Source organism: Oncorhynchus kisutch, linkage group LG10 (genome assembly GCF_002021735.2).
Source record: "Oncorhynchus kisutch isolate 150728-3 linkage group LG10, Okis_V2, whole genome shotgun sequence".
In the NCBI taxonomy this organism is placed as follows: Eukaryota; Metazoa; Chordata; class Actinopteri; order Salmoniformes; family Salmonidae; genus Oncorhynchus; species Oncorhynchus kisutch.
Window position 1 is genome coordinate 30351108 of NC_034183.2, and position 25013 is coordinate 30376120.

At 46.3% G+C, this 25013-nt stretch overlaps 4 protein-coding genes across 5 annotated transcripts; 2 read left to right on the forward strand and 2 right to left on the reverse strand.

The window, feature by feature from the left end:
• Positions 1 to 10: 10 nt before the first annotated feature.
• aasdh (aminoadipate-semialdehyde dehydrogenase) lies at positions 11 to 5383 on the reverse strand. Its single transcript, XM_020492788.2, has 13 exons — positions 4943 to 5383; positions 4545 to 4665; positions 4154 to 4422; positions 3828 to 4020; positions 3500 to 3741; positions 3069 to 3348; positions 2684 to 2960; positions 2418 to 2536; positions 1518 to 2313; positions 1051 to 1214; positions 842 to 967; positions 577 to 708; positions 11 to 470 (listed from the first exon to the last, which is right to left on the reverse strand). The coding sequence occupies exons 1-13, from the start codon at positions 5179 to 5181 to the stop codon at positions 78 to 80; spliced, it is 3351 nt and encodes a 1116-aa protein (XP_020348377.1). The 5' UTR covers positions 5182 to 5383; the 3' UTR covers positions 11 to 77.
• si:dkeyp-117h8.4 (uncharacterized) lies at positions 5360 to 11083 on the forward strand. The gene is made up of 10 exons (XM_020492791.2): positions 5360 to 5730; positions 6890 to 6947; positions 7135 to 7193; positions 7317 to 7350; positions 7441 to 7487; positions 8103 to 8229; positions 8343 to 10030; positions 10124 to 10160; positions 10254 to 10299; positions 10395 to 11083. The coding sequence occupies exons 1-10, from the start codon at positions 5653 to 5655 to the stop codon at positions 10423 to 10425; spliced, it is 2205 nt and encodes a 734-aa protein (XP_020348380.1). The 5' UTR covers positions 5360 to 5652; the 3' UTR covers positions 10426 to 11083.
• Positions 10658 to 19591, reverse strand: ppat (phosphoribosyl pyrophosphate amidotransferase). The gene is made up of 11 exons (XM_020492792.2): positions 18896 to 19591; positions 14527 to 14593; positions 13866 to 14072; positions 13673 to 13785; positions 13429 to 13574; positions 12891 to 12963; positions 12649 to 12800; positions 12212 to 12339; positions 11799 to 12020; positions 11523 to 11643; positions 10658 to 11392 (listed from the first exon to the last, which is right to left on the reverse strand). Exons 1-11 carry the CDS (start codon positions 19024 to 19026, stop codon positions 11223 to 11225), a joined length of 1530 nt encoding a protein of 509 aa, XP_020348381.1. The 5' UTR covers positions 19027 to 19591; the 3' UTR covers positions 10658 to 11222.
• On the forward strand, positions 15001 to 23897 carry paics (phosphoribosylaminoimidazole carboxylase, phosphoribosylaminoimidazole succinocarboxamide synthetase). Of its 2 annotated transcripts, XM_020492789.2 has the most exons (15): positions 15001 to 15464; positions 15944 to 16444; positions 16535 to 16588; positions 16684 to 17259; positions 17542 to 17613; positions 18299 to 18450; positions 19742 to 19778; positions 19979 to 20176; positions 20828 to 21006; positions 21209 to 21388; positions 21541 to 21654; positions 21772 to 21855; positions 22687 to 22867; positions 23124 to 23282; positions 23400 to 23897. In XM_020492789.2, exons 1-15 carry the CDS (start codon positions 15053 to 15055, stop codon positions 23564 to 23566), a joined length of 3066 nt encoding a protein of 1021 aa, XP_020348378.1. In that variant the 5' UTR covers positions 15001 to 15052; the 3' UTR covers positions 23567 to 23897. The 2 variants fall into 2 exon arrangements, with proteins under 2 accessions (XP_020348378.1, XP_020348379.1); XM_020492790.2 differs by lacking the exons at positions 15001 to 15464; positions 15944 to 16444; positions 16535 to 16588; ... (1 more) ...; positions 17542 to 17613; positions 18299 to 18450 and adding an exon at positions 19141 to 19653 and having other exon boundaries at positions 23400 to 23775.
• The last annotated feature ends 1116 nt before the right edge of the window (positions 23898 to 25013 follow it).

Here is a 25013-nt window from a genome sequence, read left to right on the forward strand (position 1 = left end):
TGTCAACACATTTGTTTCCGATCTTATTCTTTAATATTATAAGAGGGTACAAAAACACGATATCATATCTCAGGAATCTATTTGAGCTCCCCTGTCGGCGCCACACAATACACAAAGTCATTGCGACATCCCACCACCAGGGAGCGCTCCCACACCACAGGAGAGGAGAACAGCTCCCCGAGCAGAGAGAGAGATGCTCTCAAGGTCCCATCCTCTCCATCCAGAATGCACAGGGTCCCGTCTGTGGAGGCCAGGCCTACCAATGTACCCTCCTTACCCCAGGCTGACCCGTCAAACACACAGGGGCTGGAGTACACCCTGCTGGGGGTCTGATAGCGCCACACCAATGAGCCGTCAGTACAGTTCAGACAGTACACACACCCGTCATGTGACCCACACACAACCCTCTGCTTGTCTGGTGTGATGCAGGGGGATGAGAAAACTGGTCCATTGGTCACATACTGCCAGACCTGCGAAAACACAAAGCATTAACACAAATGAAACACCTCAGTGAGGAAAATGAAGATGATCAAGACACTAAACTGCCATTATCTTAGTGCCAGGTCTTCCTCTCACCATTTCCCCTGTGTGGCTGAAGCAGCAGATGTTTCCATCCACAGAGCCGATGATGATGTGACCCGAGGAGCAACTTGGTGAGGAGAAGAATGGAGTCTTCCTGGAATATGTCCACAGGACAGCACCAGTGTCCTAACAGAAGAACATTGAGTCAGTCGGTTGTCTTCACTCAAACAGTGCTAGTGCTTCTGAGCCATGTCAGTAAACAAGCGCGGGTATTACTACTAAGTGTGATTTGTGCAGGTAAGGAAGCATGGACACTCACAGGATTGAGACAGAGGAGATGTCCTCCGAGGGTGGCTACATACAGCTGCCTGAGAGAGGGGTGGAGACAGGGCGAGGAGAACACCGCCCCACACCCACAGTGGCGCTTCCAAACACACTGCCGAACCTAGAATACACACAAAAACCTATAACTATTGAGCATGTGATGCAAGATTTACACTGGAAAGGTATGCACATACACACACACACCTGTGGGTCGAGGGCATAGACGTGGCCATCATGCGACCCCACCATCACTAGGCCTGTGAGAGGGTCCACAGTAGGACAGCTCTTCACTGTGTCTCCAGTCTCAAACACCCACTGTGTCTCCCCAGACTCCACACACAGGAAATACACACCACCATCATAGCACCCTGAGAACAAACACACAACATAGACCCTCAATATTTAACCTTTATTTAACTAGGCAAGTCAGTTAAGAACAAATTCTTATTTACAACGACGGCCTAGGAACAGTGGTTTAACTGCCTTGTTCAGGGGCAGAATTACAAATTTTAGCCTTGCCAGCTCGGGGATTCGATCCAGCAACATTTTGGTTACTAGTCCAACGCTCTAACCACTAGGCTACCTGCCACCCCCAAATATACACTGTAGAGTAGAATAGACTAAACAATTTATCATAACCAAAAAAGCAGATGCTTTATGTGGATACTGACCAACCACGACGAGTCTTCCACATCGGGACACAGCAGAAGAGGACTCGATCCTGTCCCCTAAAACCCTTTCCCACAGCAGACCCCCGGTGGTCAGGTCCAGGGCCTGCATCCTGTGGGAATGGGAGCCAATGAACACTGTGGCCCTGGTGCCTCCTGAGGACCCGTCCGCTCCTCTCTGGACCAGCAGGACTGGAGAGGCGTCTACACACCTCCCTGTGTCTGACTCCCAGCTCACCACCAGTCCCAGACCACCAGCCTCTCTGGAGGGAGGGGTAACACTGCTAGCACTGGGATCATTGGCTCCTTTTTTCTGTGTATTTCTCGTTCTTTTGATTGGTCCCTCTGAGTCTGAGTAGGAGTTTTCATTGGTCCTCAAAGAGTCTGACTGACCCATTTCTACAACCTCCCCTGCTCTCCTTACCACTGTACATCTTACAGCCTTCTTCAAAGAAGAAACTACAACTCCCAGAGGCCATTCTGCAGCTGTTGTAGAGTAGGGGTCTGTATGCTGTCTCTTGGGCTGTGCTGAGGAGACAGGGTCTGCTGGGCGTTTCATGGACACAGGATGGGATGTCCGGCTGTGCTCAGATGGGAAAGGCAGTGTTGCTATGGCAACATGGCGCAGTATTTCTGAGAAGGATCCGTCCAGGATAACCTCCAGAAGCCCTGATGAGGTCACTCCAACGGCAGTGGTGATGTCATTACAGAGACGCAGGGCCTGCAGAGAGTCGCCTCCACTTAACAGGAAGTTGGAGTCCTCCTGGATGGCTTCATCCTCCATTAGACCTAAAGTCTCCTGACACACACAAATATACAGGTACAAATATGTAAACTCTTGATGTAAAGGGGATATTGACTTGTATGTGACCATAATAAAACAACATAATGGCTTGTCTGTACCCTCCACAGAGACTGGAGTCTCTCTCTCAGTGTCTCCATGTCCCCCAGTGCACTATGGGACTCTGAACCTGCACTCTGTCTCTGGTAGATCTTCATAAGTTCACCCATAGACACTTTCCCTGAAGAAACACCATTTAATTTACACCAGACTTCAGATACTACCATGGTCAAAAACGAATGGTAAAACCCTGATAGAAAATGTTTTAGAATGCAGCATCTACAGTAGAGTCTAGCGATGCTCAGCTACAGAGGACAGTGTCACTCACCATGTGAGGATAGTGGTAGGGCCGGGACCAGGACTAGGGTGTCTGGAACACTGTGACTGGGTAGGACCTGAGACAACCTGTGGAGGATGGCCTTCTGTAGGCCTCTAGTTGAGGGGGCAGTCTCTTCAAGATGCTCTACCTGGTGCTCTACAGGGGAGGAGGAATGGGTTGCCTTTTGTTCTCCAGACGTAGAGCAGGCTACGACAAAGGCCACCAGCCGAGACCCCTCATACAGACCCACAGCACATGCCTCCACCTGGGGTAGACTCATTACAACCTGAAGGGGGACATGGAGGATTGAAAGATCAATGACTGGAGGTGGGGATAGCACAGGAAAATTGGTGATATGTGCCTGACATGACATGCTGTCTGAAATGGTACTGACTTGCTGTAAGGTGTCCAGATGCAGCCGCTGTCCATGGCGTTTGACCAGTCGGTCCCGCCTCCCGAGGAAGTAGAGATGTGTGTCTCTAATCTGCACCCAGTCTCCTGTGGACCGCATTGTACCAGGAGCAACATTCACCTCGTCATCTAGAAGGCACACCCTGTCCATCCCACCTATAAACACCTGTCCTTCCCCCTGAGTGATGACGCAGCCATCCTCATCTCTTAGCTCCACGGTGGTCTCCATCAGGGGAGGACCCAGCGGCACAGAGGATTCAGCCCTGTGAAATATCCATCCCGGTAAACAACAGAGTCAAATCAATTATATGTCCAGGGTGCAGAGAATTGGATAAAAGGTTCATAAAATGAGTTGCTGGTTTAGGCAGCAGTTGGATGCCACAGTCAGGGTTTTAGGGCTCAGTGGTCACTCACACGTCAGTAGACTGCAGGAGGCTCTCTGGTAAGTGGTAGCAGCAGGCCCAGCAGGAAACCTCAGTGATGCCGTAGATGTTGTAGATGTGAGTGCAGTTCCCCTGCTGCCTCCAGCTACGGAGCAGGGCTAGGGAGGGACAGGCCTCGCCCCCTAGGGCTAACACACGCAGAGAAGAGCCAGCAGAGAGGACCTCTTCCTGTAGGACACGCCTTCCAAAACGCCCAAGCAGAGTGGGCGTCACCTGAGGGAGACACAAAATTAGCACATGCAACAACAAAAAGCAACAAAAGGCTTGATAAGTTACTCTCATCCCACTGTCATAGTTACCTGTAAGACGGTCGTTTTGTGTTTCTTAAACAGCACATGAGCCAGTCTGTTGGGCATTCTCTTAATCGCAGTGGGGACGATGAGGAGACGTGCCCCTGATGACAACGCCAAAAATATCTCCACCACTGAAGGGTCAAAAGTCAGGGGAGAGGCCAGGAACACCACATCATCTGGTGTCATCTGAAACAGAGATCTGAAGAGATAAAGACAGAATGCTGTTTAACAAACAACATTTAATGAAATTCTTAACATTCAATGCAACCAGTAATCTGGACATTGATATACAGGAATACATGCATTACACCAATCCAACCAAAGGGACATACCGGAGGTGCAGTATATTGGGCACTATACACTTATGTGGTACCCTCACGGTCTTGGGAAGCCCTGTGGTTCCAGATGTGTGTAATATATATGCCAGTGCCCCCTGGCTGGCACTCTCTGGAACTGCAGCAAGAGTAAAAAGGTCAGCATTCGGCTCTTCTTTACGGGCTGCAGTTGGTATGTGCTGTACTAGTACGAGGGTCAGGTTGTGAGCAGACCACACTGCACACACCTCTATAGACATGAGGTTGGAAAATGCCATCTGGAATTGCTAGGGAAAGAGAGAGTCAAATAGTCAGAAGGTGAAACCTGTCAGCAAGTAATCATAATTTTAAGCCACAGTTAGTTGTAATATAAACCACTCTCATAATGCTCTGTGAAGTCCACTCTTACCTGCAACAGGTCACTCTGTAGAACACAGTACTTCAGCCCACACTGCTTCATGACACGGGCAGACAAGAGTGCTGGCGCATCTGGGTCCAGTGGTACATACGCAGCAGGTAACTGGAGGATGCTGACAGACAGAGGATCCCCTTGAGAGCTGTGTTTACAGTAGTCCAAGCCGAGAACTTACAGTAGACTTGGGTAATACTAATCTATGGTATGCAACAGCTGATCAAATGGATCAACCCCCATTGAGAGTCATTAGCTATCTGCACACCATTAAAAAGAGAGCAGTGAATAATATCTTGCCATAGAGATGAATCTAATTTGGGCTAATTGGATGGTGCTGTTCCAGATCATCTATTGTATAAATAGACAATTGCTTTGATTTCCAATAATAAACTTACCCCAGAATCCACACAGGAAGGTTGATATCTGGCTGACAATATAATGCAATTTCTCTTGTATTTTGCACACACTGTATCTGTAGAAAAAGTGTTAATTCATTTCCAAGAGCAACAAGTTCGTGGTAATAAAGCAACATGGGACCTCCTTCTGTTATTCCCTTGTCAAATGTGACAGCTATTTTGCCACTATGCAAAGAAGAAGCTGCGAGCACCATGTCTTGTAGTGTTTTCGTTGCCATCTCCGGGTGAATACGGAAAATCTAAAGTATGGCTATTCACTATCACATTCATGTTACATAGTTACTTTACAACAGAACTACTGATTTTGTTGTTGGCTGGTCGATGTTTTGTCGCATGAAGATGACATCACACCACACCATGTAGAAAAAAACGTGTCACATAGTGAAACATCCAATCATAGTTCAGTATTTTGTTGCGGGAAATTTAAAAATATTTTCGTGACTAGATGGAGTACAGCTACGACTAGAAGGGACTTTTTGCATCAGGTTAGGAGATCAATTTAGCTAACCATAAAACCTAAACCTGTCTCCTAACCTACCACATTAATTATCCTAACCTGCTACAAAAAAAACGACTTCCGATCGAAGCTGTATTCCGCTAGTCAGAGCCCTTGACCCGGAGAGAAGCAAACAAATGAGGGGAATACATTTTTTTCCGTTTTAGTGTTTTGATTGATAAAGTCTGACAACATGGACGACTTCGTAAAAAATCAATTTCAGAACAATGTCAAGATTTACACTGATCATCTGGAGAGAATCGTTCAGAAGGTAGGTGGAAATGGACTGGTAGCTAGTTAACGTTAGGGAACGTAAGTTTAGCTAACGTTGGCTAACTTGTAACTCTGCCGTGAGCCGTGACTGTAACTAGAAGTTTGCTTATTTTGTAGACCGTATTCTTCTGACGATTTTGTATGATGATCATAGTTAGAAAAGACACCCTCTTTTGGTGTTAGCCAACTAACTAGTAGTAGCAGAGCAGATGCAGTTTTCAAAACGTATGTAGCGACTGACTTTGGTAGTAGCTAGTCTTTTCTCGCCAATCCCCCTTATGGCCACGGGACGAAATGCTCCAACAATGCACACCCCTCATCAATGGCACTCAGGACTACCAAGCATGTACCAAATCAAATTGTATTTGTCACATGCTCCGAATACAACAGGTTTAGACCTTAGTGAAATGTTTACTTACAAGCCCTTAATAACCAACAATGCAGTTTTAAGAAAAATAAGGTGAGATGAGTGGATGGATGAGTAAAAAATAACAAATAATTAAAGAGCAGCAGTAAAATAACATAACGATGCACAGGTTAGTCGAGGTAATATGTACATGTAGGTAGAGTAAGTGACTATGCATAGATGATGAACAGAGAGTAGCAGCAGTGTAGAAGAGGGGGGGGGGGGCGACAATGCAAATAGTCTGGGTAGCCATTTGATTAGCTGTTCAGGAGTCTTATGGCTTGTGGGTAGAAGCTGTTAAGAAGCCTTTTGGACCTAGACTTGGCGGTACCAGAGAGAACAGTCTATGGGTGGGGTGACTGGAGTCTTTGACCATTTTTAGGGCCTTCCTCTTCACGCCTGGTATAGAGATCCTGGATGGCAGGAAACTTGGCCCCAGTGATGTACTGGACCGTACGCACTACCCTCTGTAGTGCCTTGCGGTCGGAGGCCAAGCCATTGCCATACCAGGCAGTGATGCCCTCGATGGTGCAGCTGTAGAGCCTTTTAAGGATCTGAGGACCCATGCCAAATAATTTCAGTCTCCTGAGGGGGAATAGGCTTTGTCGTGCCCTCTTCACGACTGTAGTCCTTCGTCTTGATCACATTGAGGGAGAGGTTGTTATCCTGGCACCACACGGCCAGGTCTCTGACCTCCCCCCTATAGGGAAACATCCAAATGTGCCTGTATTTACTCTTTCTGACTCAACAGTATTCAAAGCTGCATGATGATGGGACTGAGGTGAACCTGGAGGACATAACTCCCCAAGGTAAACAAAAGTCAGTTTATGGTGTCACTGTGGATCTTCAGTGCTTGAAGAATAATTGTTTAGTCTTGTCAACAATAAGTAGCCAGCTTTATGTTGATGGGTAAACCATCTGGACTCAGAAGAATTGGCTCCATGCCTTGATGTTTTCTTTTTTTTTTTTCATGTATCCTGTCATTGGATGGAGAAGATGTGAGCCGTTGCATGTTCAAGTCAGAGTTGGCGCTGTCAAAGCTGGAATTGTCAAAGGTTTGTAAATGATCTGTGGCTAATTATTTTACATCCACTTTGTACATTTTCTGTTTATGTTGACTTTACATTTTTCTGAGGAATCTCTTTCTGGATCACACCTCTTATCCACCTTCTCTTTAGAGTGATGCTGTCCTGGCAGAGCTGTCACTAGGAGGTAGGGAACTACAACATGTTGTTTCTCTTTGAGATGTGCACTTGTTCAATTGATCTAAATCTATATTCAAGTTATGTTTTGTTATTTCAGATATTTCTGAAATACACAGGCCACATGACACCACTGGAGACTTCAAGGTAAATTGCTTTTACTTAATCTAATTGGAGTTCTCCCAATCTGGGGCGGCAGGGTAGCCTAGGTAGCCAGGCAGTTAACCCACTGTTCCTAGGCCGTCATTGAAAATAAGAATTTGTTCTTAACTGATTTGCCTTGTTAAATAAAGGTAATATATAAAAATATAGAAATCTATGGAGTAATGACCTACACACACAGAAAACTGATTGTGGGTAGAACAGATCTGTCTGTTTGGAGACTAGAGTCCAACCAGATGTTAACAGTTCACATTACTATAGCATAAAATCAAAGTTGTTGGTCGCGTACACCGTTTTGCAGATGTTATAGCGAGTGCCACAAAATGCTTATGTTACTAGCTCCTAACAATGTAGTAAAAGGTCAACAAGTATGCAAATAATCAATACATATAACATCTTAATGTCCGAATCAGTCAATTAACCCAAGTGGCACCGTAACAGTAATCCAGATATGTCAAGAATCCAGTATATAAATATATAAGCAGTGTAGCTAAAATGCAATGTTATAATAGTAGCGTTTGTCAAGAATAAGATTTAAATACACATAACAAAACCCCATGGAAAAATAAATCTTACTGTACTTCTCATGGTTTCCAACAGATGGACATCTCATACCACCAGTATGATGCCAGCAGTGATTGTGTCGATGAGGGTTCTGTAGACACGAGTGCTGTCACTGCCCCCAGTAACGATTATGTTATGCATCAGGCTGCCGAGAACAGCCACTGTACGTTAATTATTTCAACATAAACCCCAGTGACTTATGAAATACAACTGCTGCACTTTTTTTTGTTTTTGACATTTCTGATGAATAAATTGGATTTATATCGCCTCCAACAGGGGTGGACAATTCCAAGGTGAATGAGACTAGAAGTAACCTGTGGGGGGCACCAGAGGAGCAGGATGGGGAGCTGGAGCGCTCTCTGAGCGGTCAACGGAGCACTCTACAGGAGCTGTATCCCAGCATGCTCAGTCAGATAGGAGAGGCCTGGAGGCGCCAACATGTGTCCGACGCGGCTGTAGGGGTGCTAAGGAGGTACCACAGACTCAGGTGGTCGTCTAACAGAAACCTCAACCGCACCTTCAACAGCACCCTGAGACCAGCTCACAGAAAACCTGACCTCAACATTAGCCAATCCATCCTCCCAACATCTCAGAACACCACACTGAATGTGAGTAACCCCAAGAGTCCAAAGTATAACCTCAAAAGGACAAACGGCACCCATCCTCCTCCACAGACCAAGGTCATCCTCCAGAAGTGGCCAGCAGAGAGGCAGTCACCCAGGAAGCGGACAAATTCAGGAAACGGACAACCGTCTCGCCCTTTTCCACTGATGGACTTCTCCTCTTGTCCTTCCTCTGCAGGCTCCAGTCCTGCCACCTCTGCTCCCTCTTCCCCTCCCTCTGCTCCTCCCTCTTCCCCCCCCTCTGCTCCCTCCTCCCCTCCCTCTGCAGCCTCCCCCCTAAACCAAACCTTCACGGTGTCTATGTCCTCTGCCCCACCCACCAGGGTTAGGTATACTACCCTTGTCTTCAGTCCTGACAGATCTGAAGGCCCTTCCACAGCAGGAGGGTTGAGCAGCCCATCTCTGAGGTGTGCCGCCCCCAGTCAGAGGATTTTCACAGCAGTACGCCCTGTGGTCAGTATGGACATGTCTTCAGACACAGAGAGGTCTGTCTACCGCTCCTCAGCAGCACAGAGTCCCTACAGAGCCAGACTGCTGAGCTGGGAAGGCCAGCGTGCATCTCCTAACACTGACCATAGAAGCCTCAAATCAGGCGTTGCTGGATATCATCAGAGAAACATGGTGACGGTGGAACCCAGATCTTCCCTTGCGTTTTCCCCCTCTTTTCAGAGTCCTCTGTCACCCGGGAAGCTCCACCACCTAGACGCCTGCAGTACCTCCCAACTGAAAGTCCACTCATCTCGAGTCACCCATCAGGAGTCTACTGCTGGGGCAGCTCAGCCAAAGCTCCAGCGACACTATTCCCTGGATTCATTCTCCCCATCCATCAGTCTAAGGAACTCCACTAAGCAGATCGATGAGGACTTCCAGAAGCTCTACCACAAGCTTGTGTGTCAGGGCAAATACCACAAGCTTGTCTGTCAGGGCAAATCGGTCCCCTCCTGTCGCATGTGTGAGAGGAGAGCAGAGACCACCAGAGGCCCCTCCTCCTCTGCTCTGGCTGCCCTGGCCCTGTCTCCTCACCACTCTGTCATGAGGAAGCGTCGCAGGGAGCTGGTCCAGAAACATTCCCCAGAGTCCAAACGCTTCAGAGACAACTCCTGCGTGTACTCACCAGGATCTCTCCGCCAGCGGAGAGAAATGATCAGGTGCCAGAATCACTTAGACAGCCACTTGTCCTCCACCCAGAGGGACATCTCCTGTGACTCCCACACCTGGAGCCCGCATAGGGCCAGCCTGTCTCAGATCCGCCACAGCCCCCATCACCACTCAGACGCAGCAGTCAGGAAAGCTGCAGGCTCCTGGTCTGGCCTGCATGTTGATCAGCCCTCTCCTGCTTGTGTAAGGGTCTTCCACAGAAACAATGTACATATAGAATACCAGTATTTTGTTTCCTTATATTTTGTAACATTGCTGTCCTGTCTCCTGTTTTAGAGAGTGAAATACAACAGATTTGTTGGGATTCATCCAGGTTCGTTTGCTTTGTTTCTTGGAAAATAAAATTCTGAACTTTGACCACCGCAATGAATATATTCAGTTCTGATGAGACCATTTCTCCCCCCAGGAAAGTCACCTGTCAAGGCAGAGTGCCAATGTGGCTGTTCGCCAAGGTAACCATGACCTTATTCAGTCTGTTCTGTGTTGTCGTTAATCTTTCATAGAAGATGCATTTTGTTATGTTAACCAGCCTCCCTTCTTTCCCCAGTTTCTCTAGGAGACAGCTTCTGTATAAATGATGTCAGCCCACGAAGGCCTGCACCTCTAGATGATATGCCTGACTGTTAAATATGTTGCTGTTTTATATATCAGCTTTTAAAACAGTTCTGATGTTCCAATTACTCACTCATGTTACAATGAACAGTGTTCCCACAAGGTCTTTTTATGCCCCCGTGGGATAATAGCTGTTTTTTTTGAATGGATAGATGCATAAAATATACTAAATTACTTTGTAATAAAATAAGTTAGAAATGTTTTGGGCTGTATGGATTTATTTTATCACTTTAATTTTCTTACATATCACAATAGGGAAAATCTAATTATGATCAACATAGAAAATAATCTGAAATGTACTTTACAGGAGGATTCATGTAAATAAGGGAGACAGAGGATTCAACTACTTTAAACAGGTCTGCATATGTATTTTCCTATTGAAAGATTTTGGGCTATATGAAATGAAGTTTCCACTAAACATTGTTTAGTCTTGTGCGTCTTACAGCTGATAAGGCAACTTGTAACATCTCTCCTATGAGAGGATAGAAATAAGGGGGTGGAACACAGCTACTTTCACCTCACAAAATGTTGCTTTTCAGTAACAATGGAATGTAATCTTACGTGGAATGAAAAGGCTGGATTCAAATGTAATACATTGACATGCATACAGTTGTGTTGCCAGAATGGCAGCATTAATGCCCCCAAATGATTCAGGGTTAAGTACAATAAACAGCAGTAGTGTGATCGAGAACAGTTTGGTTGTGGTCATCTATGGCAGCTTCAGCGGTGTCTGATGACTTGTTGAGAGGGTTGTGGTCAACAGTCACCACTCCAGTTCCACAGGGTATTTGCCTGTGAGGCAGGCGGTGCAGTGGCCCACTCTCCTGCTGGCATTGGTGTTGATCCTCCCATCCTTCCCCTGGAGGGAGGGGATTCCTCCCTGCACTGCTGATAACAGGCCCTCAACCGACAGATACCTCACACTGGTTGCACCTACAGAACACATCAGTTTGCCACACACACAACTGGTGTTAGCCAACTATTTCTCAAGTCACAGATCAAAATGTGAATCTAGAGGGGACTACTCTCAAAAACATGAACTTTGTAGCGTTCCAAATCTCACCAATGTAGCCCGCAATGTCCTCAAACTCTGGCCTGTTAGCGATGAGCTCCTCTTTTGTGGGGATGTTGATGCCCATGTAGCATGGGAACCTGATGGGTGGTGAGGCAACACGGATGTGAACCTATAGGAGGGAGGTAAGCAACCAAAATGAGTGGTCATTACAGACAACGCGAGACCAAACTTAGTATAGTACTCAACCATTATAACAAGGAGAGATTACCTGCAGTATAATTGATAGAAAGAGGGCTGATAACGATCCAACTCTGGGCCACTCACCTCTGTGGCTCCTGCTTCCTTTAAGAGCTTTATTATGGGGGAGATGGTGTTGCCCCTGACGATGGAGTCATCAACGAGCACCACTCGCTTGCCTGTAAAGTTGTCTGTCAGTGCCCCAAACTTCTTGGCCACCCCCAACTGCCTGAGGCGTGTGTTTGGTTGAATAAACGTTCTCCCAACATAGCGATTCTTACACAGAACCTCCACGTACGGCAGTCCCGACTGCAGAGATGGAACAGCATAGTACAGACTGAAGCCCAAGAGGAGCACATGCATACATACCCAGCACAAAAAAATATGAAAGAATAGTCAAGACATGCAACTTATCAAAACGTCCTATAGGCGACTACATAGAAAAAAAAATGGTCATGGAAAACACAGAAGACCTGATCAGTGTGTTTTTGCTGCCTCACCTGTTGAGCATATCCCAGTGCAGCCGGTGTAGCAGACTCGGGCACAGTGCTGACCACGTCTGCCTCTGTAGGGGCCTCAATGGCCAGCTGACGTCCACAGCGCTGCCTCACCGTGTACACCATCTGACCTGAAACACCAGGAGGAAACTATAGGTGCTCTGGCATCAGGTCAAAGGCACCGTTGCTGGATCACATCCCCGAGCTGACACGGTGAAAATCTGTCATTCTGCCCCTGAACACGGCATTGTTCCCCGGTAGGACGTCATTGTAAATAAGATGATTGTTTTTTTAACTGACCAGCCTAGTTAAATAAATGTTGTTTTTTTAAATCACATTGTGTGCTGTAATCTCCCAGTCAAACTATTCACTACTCTCACCGACTAAGTACTAAATCAGTTTTAGTGTTATTAGCTAGGCCAACTTCTAAATATGCCTACCTTCAAATATGGAATCTGGTCTGGCAAAGTAGACATATTCAAAGATGCAGAATGCAGGGAGGTCTCCCTCGGGGCGAGGGACGATGCTTAGGGACTTCACACCGTGTTTGGAGATCTGGACTATCTCTCCAGGCATCACCTCTCTGTAGTACCTGAGGACCAGACCGAGCAGAAAGAGGCTATTGAGCCACACATTGCCATGGCAATAAGAGAATGGTAACCATGGTGATGAGAGCACTCACTTGGCACCGATGGACTGGAAGCTGCAGGACTCTGATGACACCACCCAGCCCTCTGTCTCCCCCTCGCCAGCACCTAACAGTGGACAGAGTATGGCCTGTCAATCATCCATCCGCTTCCACCTCTTTATACAGTTGTGGTCAAATATATTGGCAGTGGCACCCTTGTACAATTCACCATTTCTTCTAAAATGAGTAGACATTTTAAAATAAAAATGGTGTTCACACATGAATTTGCTTGATTTACTACTGCACAGCACCAAGAAAGAAATTCTATATTGAAATTTAGATTTTGACTGAAAGTGAAAGTGATAAATTATTCAAAATTCAAATGAATTTGGTTGAAGGCAAGTGATTCTCATTCATGTGTAATTTCTCTCACCTGCCATTCAACCAGTTTTGAAAAGAGAACACTCTGCTCCATTGCAAAGTGCAAGGGTGCCAATATATTTGATTATAGATTAGTAACCCTGCTCATAGATAATGCACAAATCAAGAGATCCAAAAATACCATGCAGCGCTAAGGAAGGACCAAAAATACCTGCAGTGTGGAGTTTAGAAATGGGGACGAGGCGCCCAATACTGAGGGGTCTGTTTCCATACGGGTCACGGATAGCATAGATCACATCTGTGTACATCACCAGCAGCGAGTAGGATGTCGGGGTCTCATGCATCAGGTTCTTTATCCTGCAATGGCGAGAATAAACAATCAAGATGAAGAAGAGTATCACAGGAGGTAAAGGAGGAGATGGGGTATTATTAGAATAGAAGGTTCTAGAACCAACCTGGCCACCCAGTCAGGGGCATCCAGCTCCTCCATGGGTGGAGTCAGAGCCAGCAGCTGGGTGATGAGCTCACTGTCTGAGCTGGTGGACAGGCCCACGCCGTGACGCATCACCTGCCATACACATACACACAGTAATGTACCTTTAAAACAAAAAAACACACACGGTCGGTGGATATGACAGCACAACCCACCTTCTTACGCAGTGCGGCTGCATTGACCAGCTCCCCGTTGTGTGCCACAGCGATCTTGCCGTGTAGTGTGTCCACTACAAAGGGCTGGCAGTTCTGCAGCTCAGAGATGCCCGTGGTGGAGTAGCGCGTGTGCCCGATGCCCAGGTTACCGTAGCGCAGCTTCAGAAGGTTCTCAGGTGGGAAGGCGTTGTTCACTAAGCCCATTCCCTGAGTTGGGAAGAGATGTAGCTAATCACAACACATAGGCAGACAGGGACATCTTGGGTACACACCCACTGAACTTTGCTCTCCTAAAACCCTGTGCATTAAAAATAAATGTAGCCAAACTGTGATTAGTAAAGCTTTAAGTAATGATATCACATGCCTGTTTTTATGCTACAAGTGTCTCATTTCTATAGTGTGTTCTCTCCTTGTACTTCTGAGATTTTAGTTAACTAATAGCACTGAAACTCCCACAGATGGAAGGGTTTAAACATGTGTATATATATTATTTTTTTTTTTTTGGGGGGGGTAGTATTATGCCTAGTTTGAGGCAACTGATGGGATGTTGTGTAAATTAGAGGGCAAGTTGAGTATCTTTGTATTCTAGAATGAGTAGGATTGTAGCCATTTCTCTTTCATGTTTCCATACTGAATGGTTCTGTTTGTCACACATTTGTACCTTGAGGGTGTTGTACGTTGGTGGGTTGACTCCATTGCTTGTGACAATCCCAGCACTTTCCTGACCCCTAGGTAAACAAAAACAAATAGATTGCTTGAATGACAGTTTATGTGAGGTGGAAACACTTGCAACAATGACACAGCGGTCCTTAAATCTCTTACAGCCAAACCTACTCGACTTTGCTTGATGCAACATGTTTGAGGCCAGCTTTTATGCATGCATAATGCCTTGGGGCAGACTAAACCGTTTTGGTGAAGGAGAAGTGGTGTGGGGGGGGGGGGGGGGGAATGGGGGTTGTGTGTATCTGCAGTGGAGTTTCCTTATATGGAGTGGCCTTGCGCTGCAGACGATTTGCCAAGCTGCTTCTCGGATTACAGTCCATCCCTCCCCCACATCACAAAGCTTAAGCCAGTAGTGAGGCTGCGTGGGCGTTCCTCTCAGGCTTAAACGCCTGGTTGCCTAGGGAACCGGGCAGTAGAGGAAGGGGGGCTGGGAGAGAAAGAAGCGTTTCCAGGTCAGCTCAAACATGGAGAGAGGAGCAGGGAGACAAAGAAGAGGTGAAGAAGAGACGGTAGAGGTAGAGGCGACAGGAGCAGCAGGACAGTGGGGGGAAGCGGAGGTGCTGGCTCTTCTGTCAGTGTGGGGGGAGCTGGGAGCAGCTCAGCATTCAGGCGTCAGCAGCAGAGCCACATTTGAATGCATCTCAGAGCAGCTGAGAGGGCTCAGCGTGCTGCGGGACTGGAGGGAGTGTCAAGCCCAGTGCAGGAGGCTGGGACTGCAAGCCAGGAAGGCTGAATCACCAGGCACATTCAACAACTACAATCAGGGGGCAGCAGCCATGATGGACACCCAAATGACCCCAAGTGACTTGGTGGAAGAGGAGGAGGATCTGACCAGTGAGAAAGAGGCCCACTCTTCCTTAGTCACAATGCAGGAAGGTAACTCGGAGTTACAGGAACAGTGTTATATTGGGAGAGAAATATACAAGTGCTTACAAAATATTTGTATATGGAAACTTTGAAACAATTAGAGTATATAGCAATTGGCGTAGGTTATAGGAAGCAATGAAATAAAATGATCTGCGACATCCCAACACACTAGCTGTGAGTGAAGGATTGTTAAGATAATGTCAGAAAAACAGTGGACCATAGACTATGCCTAATAAATGTAGTACCAAATCTTAAGTGGTTTAGTATATGCAGCAGTAGTCTAACTAGCAGTCTTTAAATGATCCCTCATCTAAATAAGAAGCCTCAGAGGCTGCTTTGTGACCAAGATGTTGACTCGGACACAACTGGAGTCACATACCAGTAGCCTAGAAAAAGGATTACTGAGTATCTGTAACAGACCATATCAAAAAAGTATCCCTTGATTCACATTCCTTTAAAAATGTAAGCGTATGTGTGTGTTCGTTTAGGAGTCCCGGGTCAGATTCTTCATGGGGCTCTCCCCTACGCCCAATGCGTGGGCCCGGAGGGGGGCCGCCACTGGACAGATGAGGAGGTGCGGGCTCTGCTGTGCGTCTGGTCTGACCGCCACGTCCGGCAGCGTCTGAAAGGGACGCTACGCAACAAGGCCATCTTCCAGGAGATGGCCCGCCGCATGCAAAGAGGTTTCGGAGTGGTGCGCAACTGGAAACAATGCCGCACAAAATATAAGAACCTCAAGTATGAGTACAAGATGGCCAAGAGCGCCCAGGCCGCTGCAGGCAGCAGCGGCAGTGGCCCAGGAAGGTACATGAAATTCTTCGACGAATTGGAGGCCATATTGCTGGACAGGGGACTTGATGGGAAGGATGGGACCCATGATATGCAGAGGAGAGGACCTGATGTTGACCAGGGAGCTGGGAGGCTTGAAACTCTTGGAGGTCAGACACAGTCAACAGCACCTGCAGGAGACCTGGTCATTGAGATTGATGGTGAGGTTTTAATGAATGATGATACTGAATGAGTACATTGCCTAGTCTTAGTTCTACTTTTTACAGTCCTGGAACAAATGTCTCTTTCAGATGACAATAGTGACGATTATGAGCTGGACACAGACCCAAATCAAAGGGAATTAGGTATGTGTAATCAAATAACCTACAGCAGAAATGCCTTCTGAAATTTAACAGCTATGCCCTTTGCCCACTCACTATTCTGTCTCCCACCCTAATAGAGGCCCACATATCACCACTGGACCAGTCTAGCACCGAGCAGTTCCACGTGGTAACGGTGTCCGACACAGGACGGAACTGGAGTGACCAGGAGGTGCGTGCACTGATCCAGGTGTGGTCTGAAGAGGGCGTGTGCAGGCAGCTGCAGAGCTCCACCAGGAAGAGGGACATCTTTGTGCAGATCTCCTGCCGACTACTGCAGCAAGGGGTGGAGCGTGACTGGAAGCAGTGTCACACCAAATACAAGAACCTCAAGTACCTGTACCGCTCCTTACAGAGGGGAAGGGCTGACGGCTCGGACCCGCGCCACCTTATGAGGTTCTATGATGAGGTGGATGCCATTTTGACCAGGTCGGATAGTGGACCTGCCATGAGATATGAGGAACAAACAGAGGCTGGTGCCATTTTGGCTGGGGCGGCCATGATGGGGTACGAGGATGGCAAAGATGCCATTTTCATGTCGTCAGATCGAGCAACTGCAAGAATGGGACATGAAGAAAGGACTCGTCCAGTTAACTCTTACACAGCTCAAAGTTACGAGGTTATCCCCAGGAATGAGGACAAACGAGCATACACAGGTAAAAAAATAAGTGACTCAGATAGCAATTGTAGATAAACCGAAGGTCACTCAATATAATTTAGTGGTGACCATATAAAAGATAACAAACAAGCCATTACATCTTCAGACATATCCCACATCTCTATGTTATAGCCTATAACAAGCTAATTTCTCAGATTAAAAATTAACCCCCATCAGCCCCAAAGCTGGTAGTCGGAGACAGCAGAACTTGGTGGAGGAAAAGAGGTTCTGATATTGTGCATTAACACTGATTTGTCATGTGCCTATTGGTTTCTTACAGGCAATGCTGAGATGGATAAAAGAGAGGACGTGACAGCAAAAAGAGGGCTGAAGAGGAAAGCATTGGATCAAGGTTAAATTGTACCTCCTCCATCAACAATTATGTTTGTCACATCACGAGAATGTCTTATCTCATTTTAAAATCCACACATGACCAAAGGCTCAGTAACAGACTAATGATGGACAGTGTGACTGGGTGAGTCAGTCCAGTGACTTGCCAAGGAGTCTCCTAATCAAATCACGAGAGGGTGGGTTGGTAAGGAGTCAGGAAACTGCTGAGAAAAGGCTACAACATTGGCCTTTACAAAACTGCAATATGGCTTGTGTGTGTCCCATCTGTTCAAAAAGTAGAACAGTGTTTTCAGTCAAATCAAGATTACAATCTGTCATCAAAATCTGAAGAGATCACATTCTTTTGTACACATTTTGAAATATTCTTTGAGCACATTAGCACGATCAATTTGAGAGGACCAAGGTCAAGAATCTGCGCCAGATAGCTCTTTTGTACATCATGGCAGCCCCAATTCTGATATTTGTTTTCTCCAATAAATTGGTCTTTTGATCAACCACATCAGATATTTGGTCAAATCCAAATTGGTCAGAAGACCAATTAGTGGAAAAAAGATCAGAATTGGGCTGCCTATATGAACACAACCCATGTGTCACAGACTTCTGCACACAGTAAAAAGTGAGTAAAGGCATTTAACCCCTCAACTCAATCTCTGATGTACTGACCCTATTGATTCCTTGTTTTATAGATACACATAGACCTGTGAAAAGGCATGACACTGGGGGCAGCTGTGCTGAGAGTATTGACTTCCAGTACAAAGAGGAGGATCAATACATTCCTATTATAGAGATCAACTCAGTCTGTTCCATGGCAGCCTCTGACTCATTCCGAGAAAAACAGGTAGGCGTCAGAATGTGAAAAAGTATGTTTCAGCATCACAGTAACCAGTTGACTGTTGTATACAATAAGAGTCTGAAAGTCGTGGTACACAATACCTTTACGAAAGATATTGAGTTGAGTCTCCATTGGAGAAATGTATCAGCGCTAGTCTGGAATCCAAGGACGAGATGTCCATACTTTCACGGGAAACAAAGTAACACTTAAAATGTCCAATTTAGCAAGAAGTGATCAAGAAAGTTTGACGTCACATCATGTGTTGTTCTGAGAAATGGACCGCTCCCTCCAATGTATTTTCTCAGTGAAAGTTGCACAATGGGGTTGAGGGTTTGATAATGCAAGTGTATAATCAATTATGGGAAAGAATCGGAATTTGTGCTTAGCGGATGGGTATACAAAATAGTTGACGGCGCTATGTAAACGTGCTAGCTAGAAAACATCAACTCACCTGTGCTGTAGCGCTACAAGACCCAAAGTTAACACTTTGGCAACTTCTAGTTGTGTTGGCCATTCCCCTGCTGCAACACAGCCAAACACTCCGCACTCTTCTCCGATGCCAGATTCTTCGAACTCGCTCATTCTTCAGTCCCTGCGCGTCTCAGCTTGTATACTTCACACTCACAGCAGTGCAATTCCACGTTTTACACACTGACCACGTGTTAAAAATAGAGCTAGCGGGAAAGTATGCTTCCTCTTGTTGGTTAGCGTCTACACACAGACGGGCTCAACCTAGTACAGGGCTATAAAATGGGGATGCTTGCTATGAAGCCTATTGAATTGAATCGCTAAAATGTAACGTTACTTCGAGTTGACCGCCCCTGACAAGACGGAATCATCCGTGGCAGATTGCGAAAGTACTAGGCCGACAATTTACAAACGAAAAAAAAGTATATAGATTTGATGACTGCCTGATAATGTCAGCTAGTCCAAGATTTCCAATCATTCGCCCTGTTTTTTTGCGTGTGATAAAGGTGCAATGAAATTTATTTGAAAGTATTCAAGAGATACTAATCAAAAAACGAGACTTGGCATTTCAGACAAATAAATGTAGTGATGAGGCATAACTTCCCCCCACGTGGAGAGGCCTTCATTACTTTGACCGCGTCTAAATCAACAAACCCCGCCCACCCAGTGAACCAGGCCACGCACAACGAACTCGCTCAGTGCAGAGTCCTCTTTCTGTGCTGACTTTTCTACGGGTTGCGGGTGAAGTTGCGAAAATTATAAATAAGATATTTTGGGTGTACATTTCCCACACTTGATTTAATATATTTTTGCTTGCTTTACTTTTCAGGGTTGCAGATCGTCTTCCAACATGGCGTCTCCATCAGGTATGTTTTCCACCAAAGTACAACTTGTAGGCCCATTACTTATGTTTGTTCATTTGCAAAACGGCCCATCAAGTAATTTGAAGATGGATAATTGAAATGATGATGCAATCAGATGTCTACTGTAAACACGCGTTGATCGTAAAAATCGATTAACCAATGTTTGGGGTTACTCAATGTTTCTTTGTTTTCTGGTTTTGAAGAGCTGAAACTGGGACAGAAACTAAACGAGGGAAAGACCAAGCAGATTTTCGAACTCGCGGATGAGCCAGGCCATGTTTTGGTCCAGTCGAAGGACCAAATCACAGCAGGGAATGCAGCGAGGAAGGACCAGATGGAGGGCAAGGCCGCGATAGCAAACAGAACCACGAGCTGTGTTTTCAAGTTGCTGCAGGAGGCCGGTGAGTCGTTAGGCTACACTGTTATCAATTATGCAAGTTAGTAAATGCTAATGACATGTAAATGTAATGATTAGTTTGGCAATGTATGCATGTGTGGGTGCTTGTGATACTTTGTTTAGATGTGCCCTCCGCCATACCTCCTCTCATCCTGTCAAGTGTCGAGAACATCCGATTTTTTTGTAATCAATTCGAAAGCTTCTTGGATCTGTGAGAAATATACATTGTCCTGGGACATTTAAGTGTGCCAACAATTCATGAATGGATTCGTCTGCATGCTAGAATGCAATCAAAAAGCTATTCTCAGGGATTGTTCTGTCTGTAACTGAGCACAGTGGCCAGCTGTCCTGAGTATCCAGGCCATGTTACATTCCTGTGTTTGACATCGGAATCACAGTAGTCTGTTAATAAACACTACTTGATCAGAAATAACTCCATGTTGGCGTTTATTTTTAAATAAATGTTGTAAGCCTAGCTGTGGAAATGAATTCGTTGCAACTCAGAATGTGTCCCACTCTAGCCCTCTTTCCTCTCCTTCATCTAAGACAATGGCATATCTGACTGGCTGTTAATTGGCTTCGTGGCCTTAGTAGTAGTGCATTTGATTTAATCATCAGTGGCTGAGTAAGACCTTGTGATGTCCCTATCCCTCAGGCATTAAGACAGCTTTTGTGAGGCAGCAGTCGGAGAAGGCATTCGTGGCGGCCCGCTGTGAGATGATTCCAATCGAGTGGGTCTGTCGGAGGGTGGCCACCGGATCCTTTCTCAAGAGGAACCCAGGGGTCAAGGAGGGCTACAGGTTCTACCCTCTGAAAATGGAAATGTTCTTCAAGGTGTGTGTGTGTATTTCTCTGTCCAATCATGCCCAGTAGAAACATATCCTCTCCAGTAATCCAATCTTCCGGTTTGATTTGTCCGCTCAGGGGACAACATTGAAAGTTAGGTGCATCAACTCATCCTCCTTCATACAAATATTGCTGTGTTTTACAATTTACATCAATGTCTTATCTTGGTCACCATTTGTGTTTGTCCCAGGACGATGCCAACAATGACCCTCAATGGTCAGAGGAGCAGCTGCTGGAAACTAAGTTATCTCTGGCTGGGCTCACCATTGGCCGCTGTGAGGTGGACATCATGAACCGCAGCACTGTGGCCATCTTTGAGGTCCTGGAGAGGGCCTGGGCCACCCAGAACTGCACCCTTGTGGACATGAAGGTATGCAGCTCAGCACCACCCTCTGCTGGTCATGGGGGGTAGCACAGTGCTACAAGCTAGATGTGGAAGTCATGTTGGGGCATTTTGAATTTAATGTCTTCCCGTAAAACATTGCTTTTGAATGTTTTTTTGTGTTTTTTTGTTGTTGACAGATTGAGTTTGGTGTGAATGTGAGCACTAAAGAGATAGTGCTTGCTGACGTGATTGACAATGACTCCTGGAGGCTGTGGCCAGCGGGAGATCGGAGTCAGCAGAAAGACAAACAGGTGAGGTGATCTCATCATTCGAAAAAATCGAATGTTGCCATTATTTAACCACCTCAGATTTTGAGTTACACCACATTAGCTGTAGTGTAAACCTGTGTGCTCTCCTCTTCTCTGCAGGTGTACCGGGACCTGAAGGAGGTGACTCCTGAAGCTATGCAGATGGTGAAGAGGAACTTTGAGTGGGTCTCTGAAAGCGTGAAGGTAAGCTAACCTTGTGTATCCCACTACTTCTGTGCCCTTTTGCCCTGTAGCCTAAAAGAGCCTGAGCTGACCAGCTGTATCTGTTATCAGGAGGACAAGCACTAGTGTTTGTGTTGAATCAACATACCATACTGATAGAGAATAAGGTAGTTTAACATTAACTGGTGGCCTCCCGGGTGGCGCAGTCGTCTAAGGCACTGCGTCGCTGTGCCACCAGAGATTCTGGGTTCGAGCCCAGGCTCTGACCGGGAGGTCCATGGGGCGACGCACAATTGGCCCAGTGTTGTCCGGGTTAGGGAGGGTTTGGCCGGCAGGGATATCCTTGTCTCATCGCTCACTAGCGACTCCTGTGGTGGGCCGGGTGCAGTGCACGCTGACCAGGTCACCAGGTGTACGGTGTTTCCTCCGACACATTGGTGCGTCTGGCTTCCGGGTTGGATGTGCGTTGTGTCGAGAAGCAGAAGCTGTTGGGTTGTGGTTCGGAGGACGCATGGCTCTCGACCTTCGCCTCTCCCGAGTCGGTACGGGAGTTGCAGAAATGAGACAAGACTGTAACTACTACCACTTGGATACCACAAAATTGGGGAGAAAAAAGGGGTTAAAAATTAACTGGTTGTGTCTGTTGATTGTGTTCCAATCCAGTGTGATCTCTTAGACATTATCAGGTTCTCAGGTGAACCATTTGTGACCTTCACAACTTCTGTCAAATTAACCAAGTTTGTTTTAATCTGTCATGAAATGACATGCAGACCTGGTACAAGTACAGCCCATAATGGAATAGGTTAGTCCAGGCATTCTGTAGAGGCTAACAGGCAGTGTGTTTTTGTCTAGCGGCTGCTGGAGCCCCAGGCCAGTGGCAGAGTGGTGGTTCTGATGGGCTCCATCTCTGACACGGCCCACTGTGAGAAGATCAGGAAGGCCTGTGGCTCCTACGGAATCCCCTGTGACCTCAGAGTCACCTCGGCACACAAAGGACCAGATGAAACTCTCCGCATCAAAGCTGAATATGAAGGTGGGCTGAGCTTAGCCTTTTAGCCCTAAGCTTACTGGGCACCCCTACAAACATAGCTACCCCTCTACATAGATTGTTCATGCATTGTAAAAGCCATTGCTTGCTTATGTTTATTGAGAGTGGAAGATTCTGATATATCAATTTTTTTCTGAAAGTGTTTTAAATAATGGCTTGGTATGTGGAGTAACTGTAATATAGTGGCTATCTAATATAAAACATATTAGGATGGATGAGCTAATGTGCAGTATTTTCCCAGGTGACGGAGTACCAACTGTGTTTGTGGCTGTGGCGGGCAGAAGCAACGGCCTTGGTCCAGTGATGTCAGGAAACACCGTCTACCCAGTCATCAACTGCCCTCCTATCACCCCCAACTGGGGGGCACAGGACATCTGGTCATCCCTTCGCATGCCAAGCGGTGAGTACATCCCTGCATGCGGTCTTTCTTGCTGTGTGTATTCAGTAATGTGTGGTAATTCTCCCGTTTTATTGTATCTGTGTGTTTACCTTAACCCTGTGAGCTCCTCTCCCGCAGGTCTTGGCTGCTCCACTGTCCTCTCCCCAGAAGCTGCGGCCCAGTTTGCTGCTCAGATCTTCGGGCTCAGTGACCACCTGGTGTGGTCCAAACTGCGAGCCTCCATGCTCAACACCTGGGTGTCTCTGAAGCAGGCTGACAAGAAGCTGCAGGCGTGCAGCTTGTGAGGAGCCCCAGTACCATTCCAGACCCTGCCAGGCCTCCAAGATGGGAACTATCATGGGTCCCTGCCAGGCTGTGTGTCATGTCTCATGAAATGTTTACCATGATAGTTTACTAACTGTAAAATCAGCACTACAGCACATTCCTCTAATCATTCCCTTAATAAGGCTTGCCTAGTTAAATAAAGGTAATAAAGAGATTAATATAAACTGTGGTGTCTGTTTTAAGACTTTTTCTACGTGTACAATAATATTACATTATTTTGAAAATGTGGTAATATTTAGCAACATTACATCCTGTTGGACATAATACAATGTTGATAAAGTATTAAAACCATAGATGGATGGGGTTTTCTTTTTTACACTGAATATCAATTGGATGAGCAACATTCACATACTCTAAGCCTTTATTAATGAAACCGTAATGTTTCCTCATATATAATGCGCCAGAATTAAGTGGTGACTTGTGGGCATTCATAAAAAAACTGCAAGCTAATCTTAGCCCAAATTACACGTTCAATTGATTGGGGGAAAATGATGCCTTGGAAATCTTAGGAAATCTAAGGATAATGTTACTTTGAACTTGGAGGCAGGTGCCAGAGTGCGAGTGATGTCGGTGAGGGATCTCTTATTGCTCTTCATTCCAGGGAGTTTGTAGTCTTTAAACAAAGCCTTCAGATCCCTCTCATCATTTGGAATGGTTCTCATAGCTGTCACCATAAACCCAACAGTGCACGTACCTCCCAAGTTTGAGGGAATGCTATAGTAAGCCATTTTTCCACACAACCAATAGGTTCCATTCGGAGCTCCTCTGAAAGGGATGTCATTATAGACTGAAGTACCATAGGTGTCTGCATTAACAGTTAACTTACAGGTATTGGTTCCATTGTAATACATTATACAATTACATTCTAGTTCACCCCAATGATTACCTCTAATACACCAAGGGGTTGTCATCACTCCTGCTACTGAATTAGGTAGGAGTTAAGTATTATCTGTCCTAGCCAACAACGGTGGGACTGTGTGGTTGTGTAATGCAGAGAACGTCATAGGGTCAGGGTTACGTGGCATCTCCACTAAGAATGGTAAGTCCTATGGGAACTCCCACAAGCCGTAAACCTGCTCCTACCTTTACTGGCACCAAACCACACACTCAACACTCTTTTTGTCCAGATGTAAGATTAGCAACAATTTCTGCTCTAGAGAAGAACAAGTTGTGGGCCTTGCAGGGGTCTCTTTCGATGATGACCATCTCCTTCTGGGCCACAACTACGGGCCGGCGTTGGCCCCTTTGGCTCAGGACTTTTCAACCTCTGTCAGGTCTCCAACAAGAGGACAACCTACTGTTCTTATTAGCACTCCTGTGCTAATGCAGAGGAGGGCCAGATTGCACCACTGGAACTGGCGAGATCCCATCATCTTCTGGATCAGGAACTTGTCTGCAGTGTGACAC

Excerpts from the sequence above, each read along its gene's own strand:
- aasdh (XM_020492788.2), bottom strand. The coding sequence starts at position 5,181 with ATGGCAACGAAAACACTACAAGACATGGTGCTCGCAGCTTCTTCTTTG. Across the intron at positions 1,215-1,517 it reads TGGAAGACTCGTCGTGGTTG|GGTGCTATGATGGTGGTGTG; the intron begins GTCAGTATCCAC and ends GTTTGTTCTCAG. Across the intron at positions 709-841 it reads ATCTCCTCTGTCTCAATCCT|GACACTGGTGCTGTCCTGTG; the intron begins GTGAGTGTCCAT and ends TTCTTCTGTTAG.
- si:dkeyp-117h8.4 (XM_020492791.2), top strand. The coding sequence starts at position 5,653 with ATGGACGACTTCGTAAAAAATCAATTTCAGAACAATGTCAAGATTTAC. Across the intron at positions 6,948-7,134 it reads GGAGGACATAACTCCCCAAG|ATGTGAGCCGTTGCATGTTC; the intron begins GTAAACAAAAGT and ends TGGATGGAGAAG. Across the intron at positions 7,194-7,316 it reads CAAAGCTGGAATTGTCAAAG|AGTGATGCTGTCCTGGCAGA; the intron begins GTTTGTAAATGA and ends CCTTCTCTTTAG.
- paics (XM_020492789.2), top strand. The coding sequence starts at position 15,053 with ATGGAGAGAGGAGCAGGGAGACAAAGAAGAGGTGAAGAAGAGACGGTA. Across the intron at positions 17,260-17,541 it reads GGACAAACGAGCATACACAG|GCAATGCTGAGATGGATAAA; the intron begins GTAAAAAAATAA and ends GGTTTCTTACAG. Across the intron at positions 21,856-22,686 it reads GGGTCTCTGAAAGCGTGAAG|CGGCTGCTGGAGCCCCAGGC; the intron begins GTAAGCTAACCT and ends GTTTTTGTCTAG.
- ppat (XM_020492792.2), bottom strand. The coding sequence starts at position 19,026 with ATGAGCGAGTTCGAAGAATCTGGCATCGGAGAAGAGTGCGGAGTGTTT. Across the intron at positions 14,073-14,526 it reads CAACGTACAACACCCTCAAG|GGAATGGGCTTAGTGAACAA; the intron begins GTACAAATGTGT and ends TTCCCAACTCAG. Across the intron at positions 12,340-12,648 it reads ACCAGATTCCATATTTGAAG|GTCAGATGGTGTACACGGTG; the intron begins GTAGGCATATTT and ends CTGGTGTTTCAG.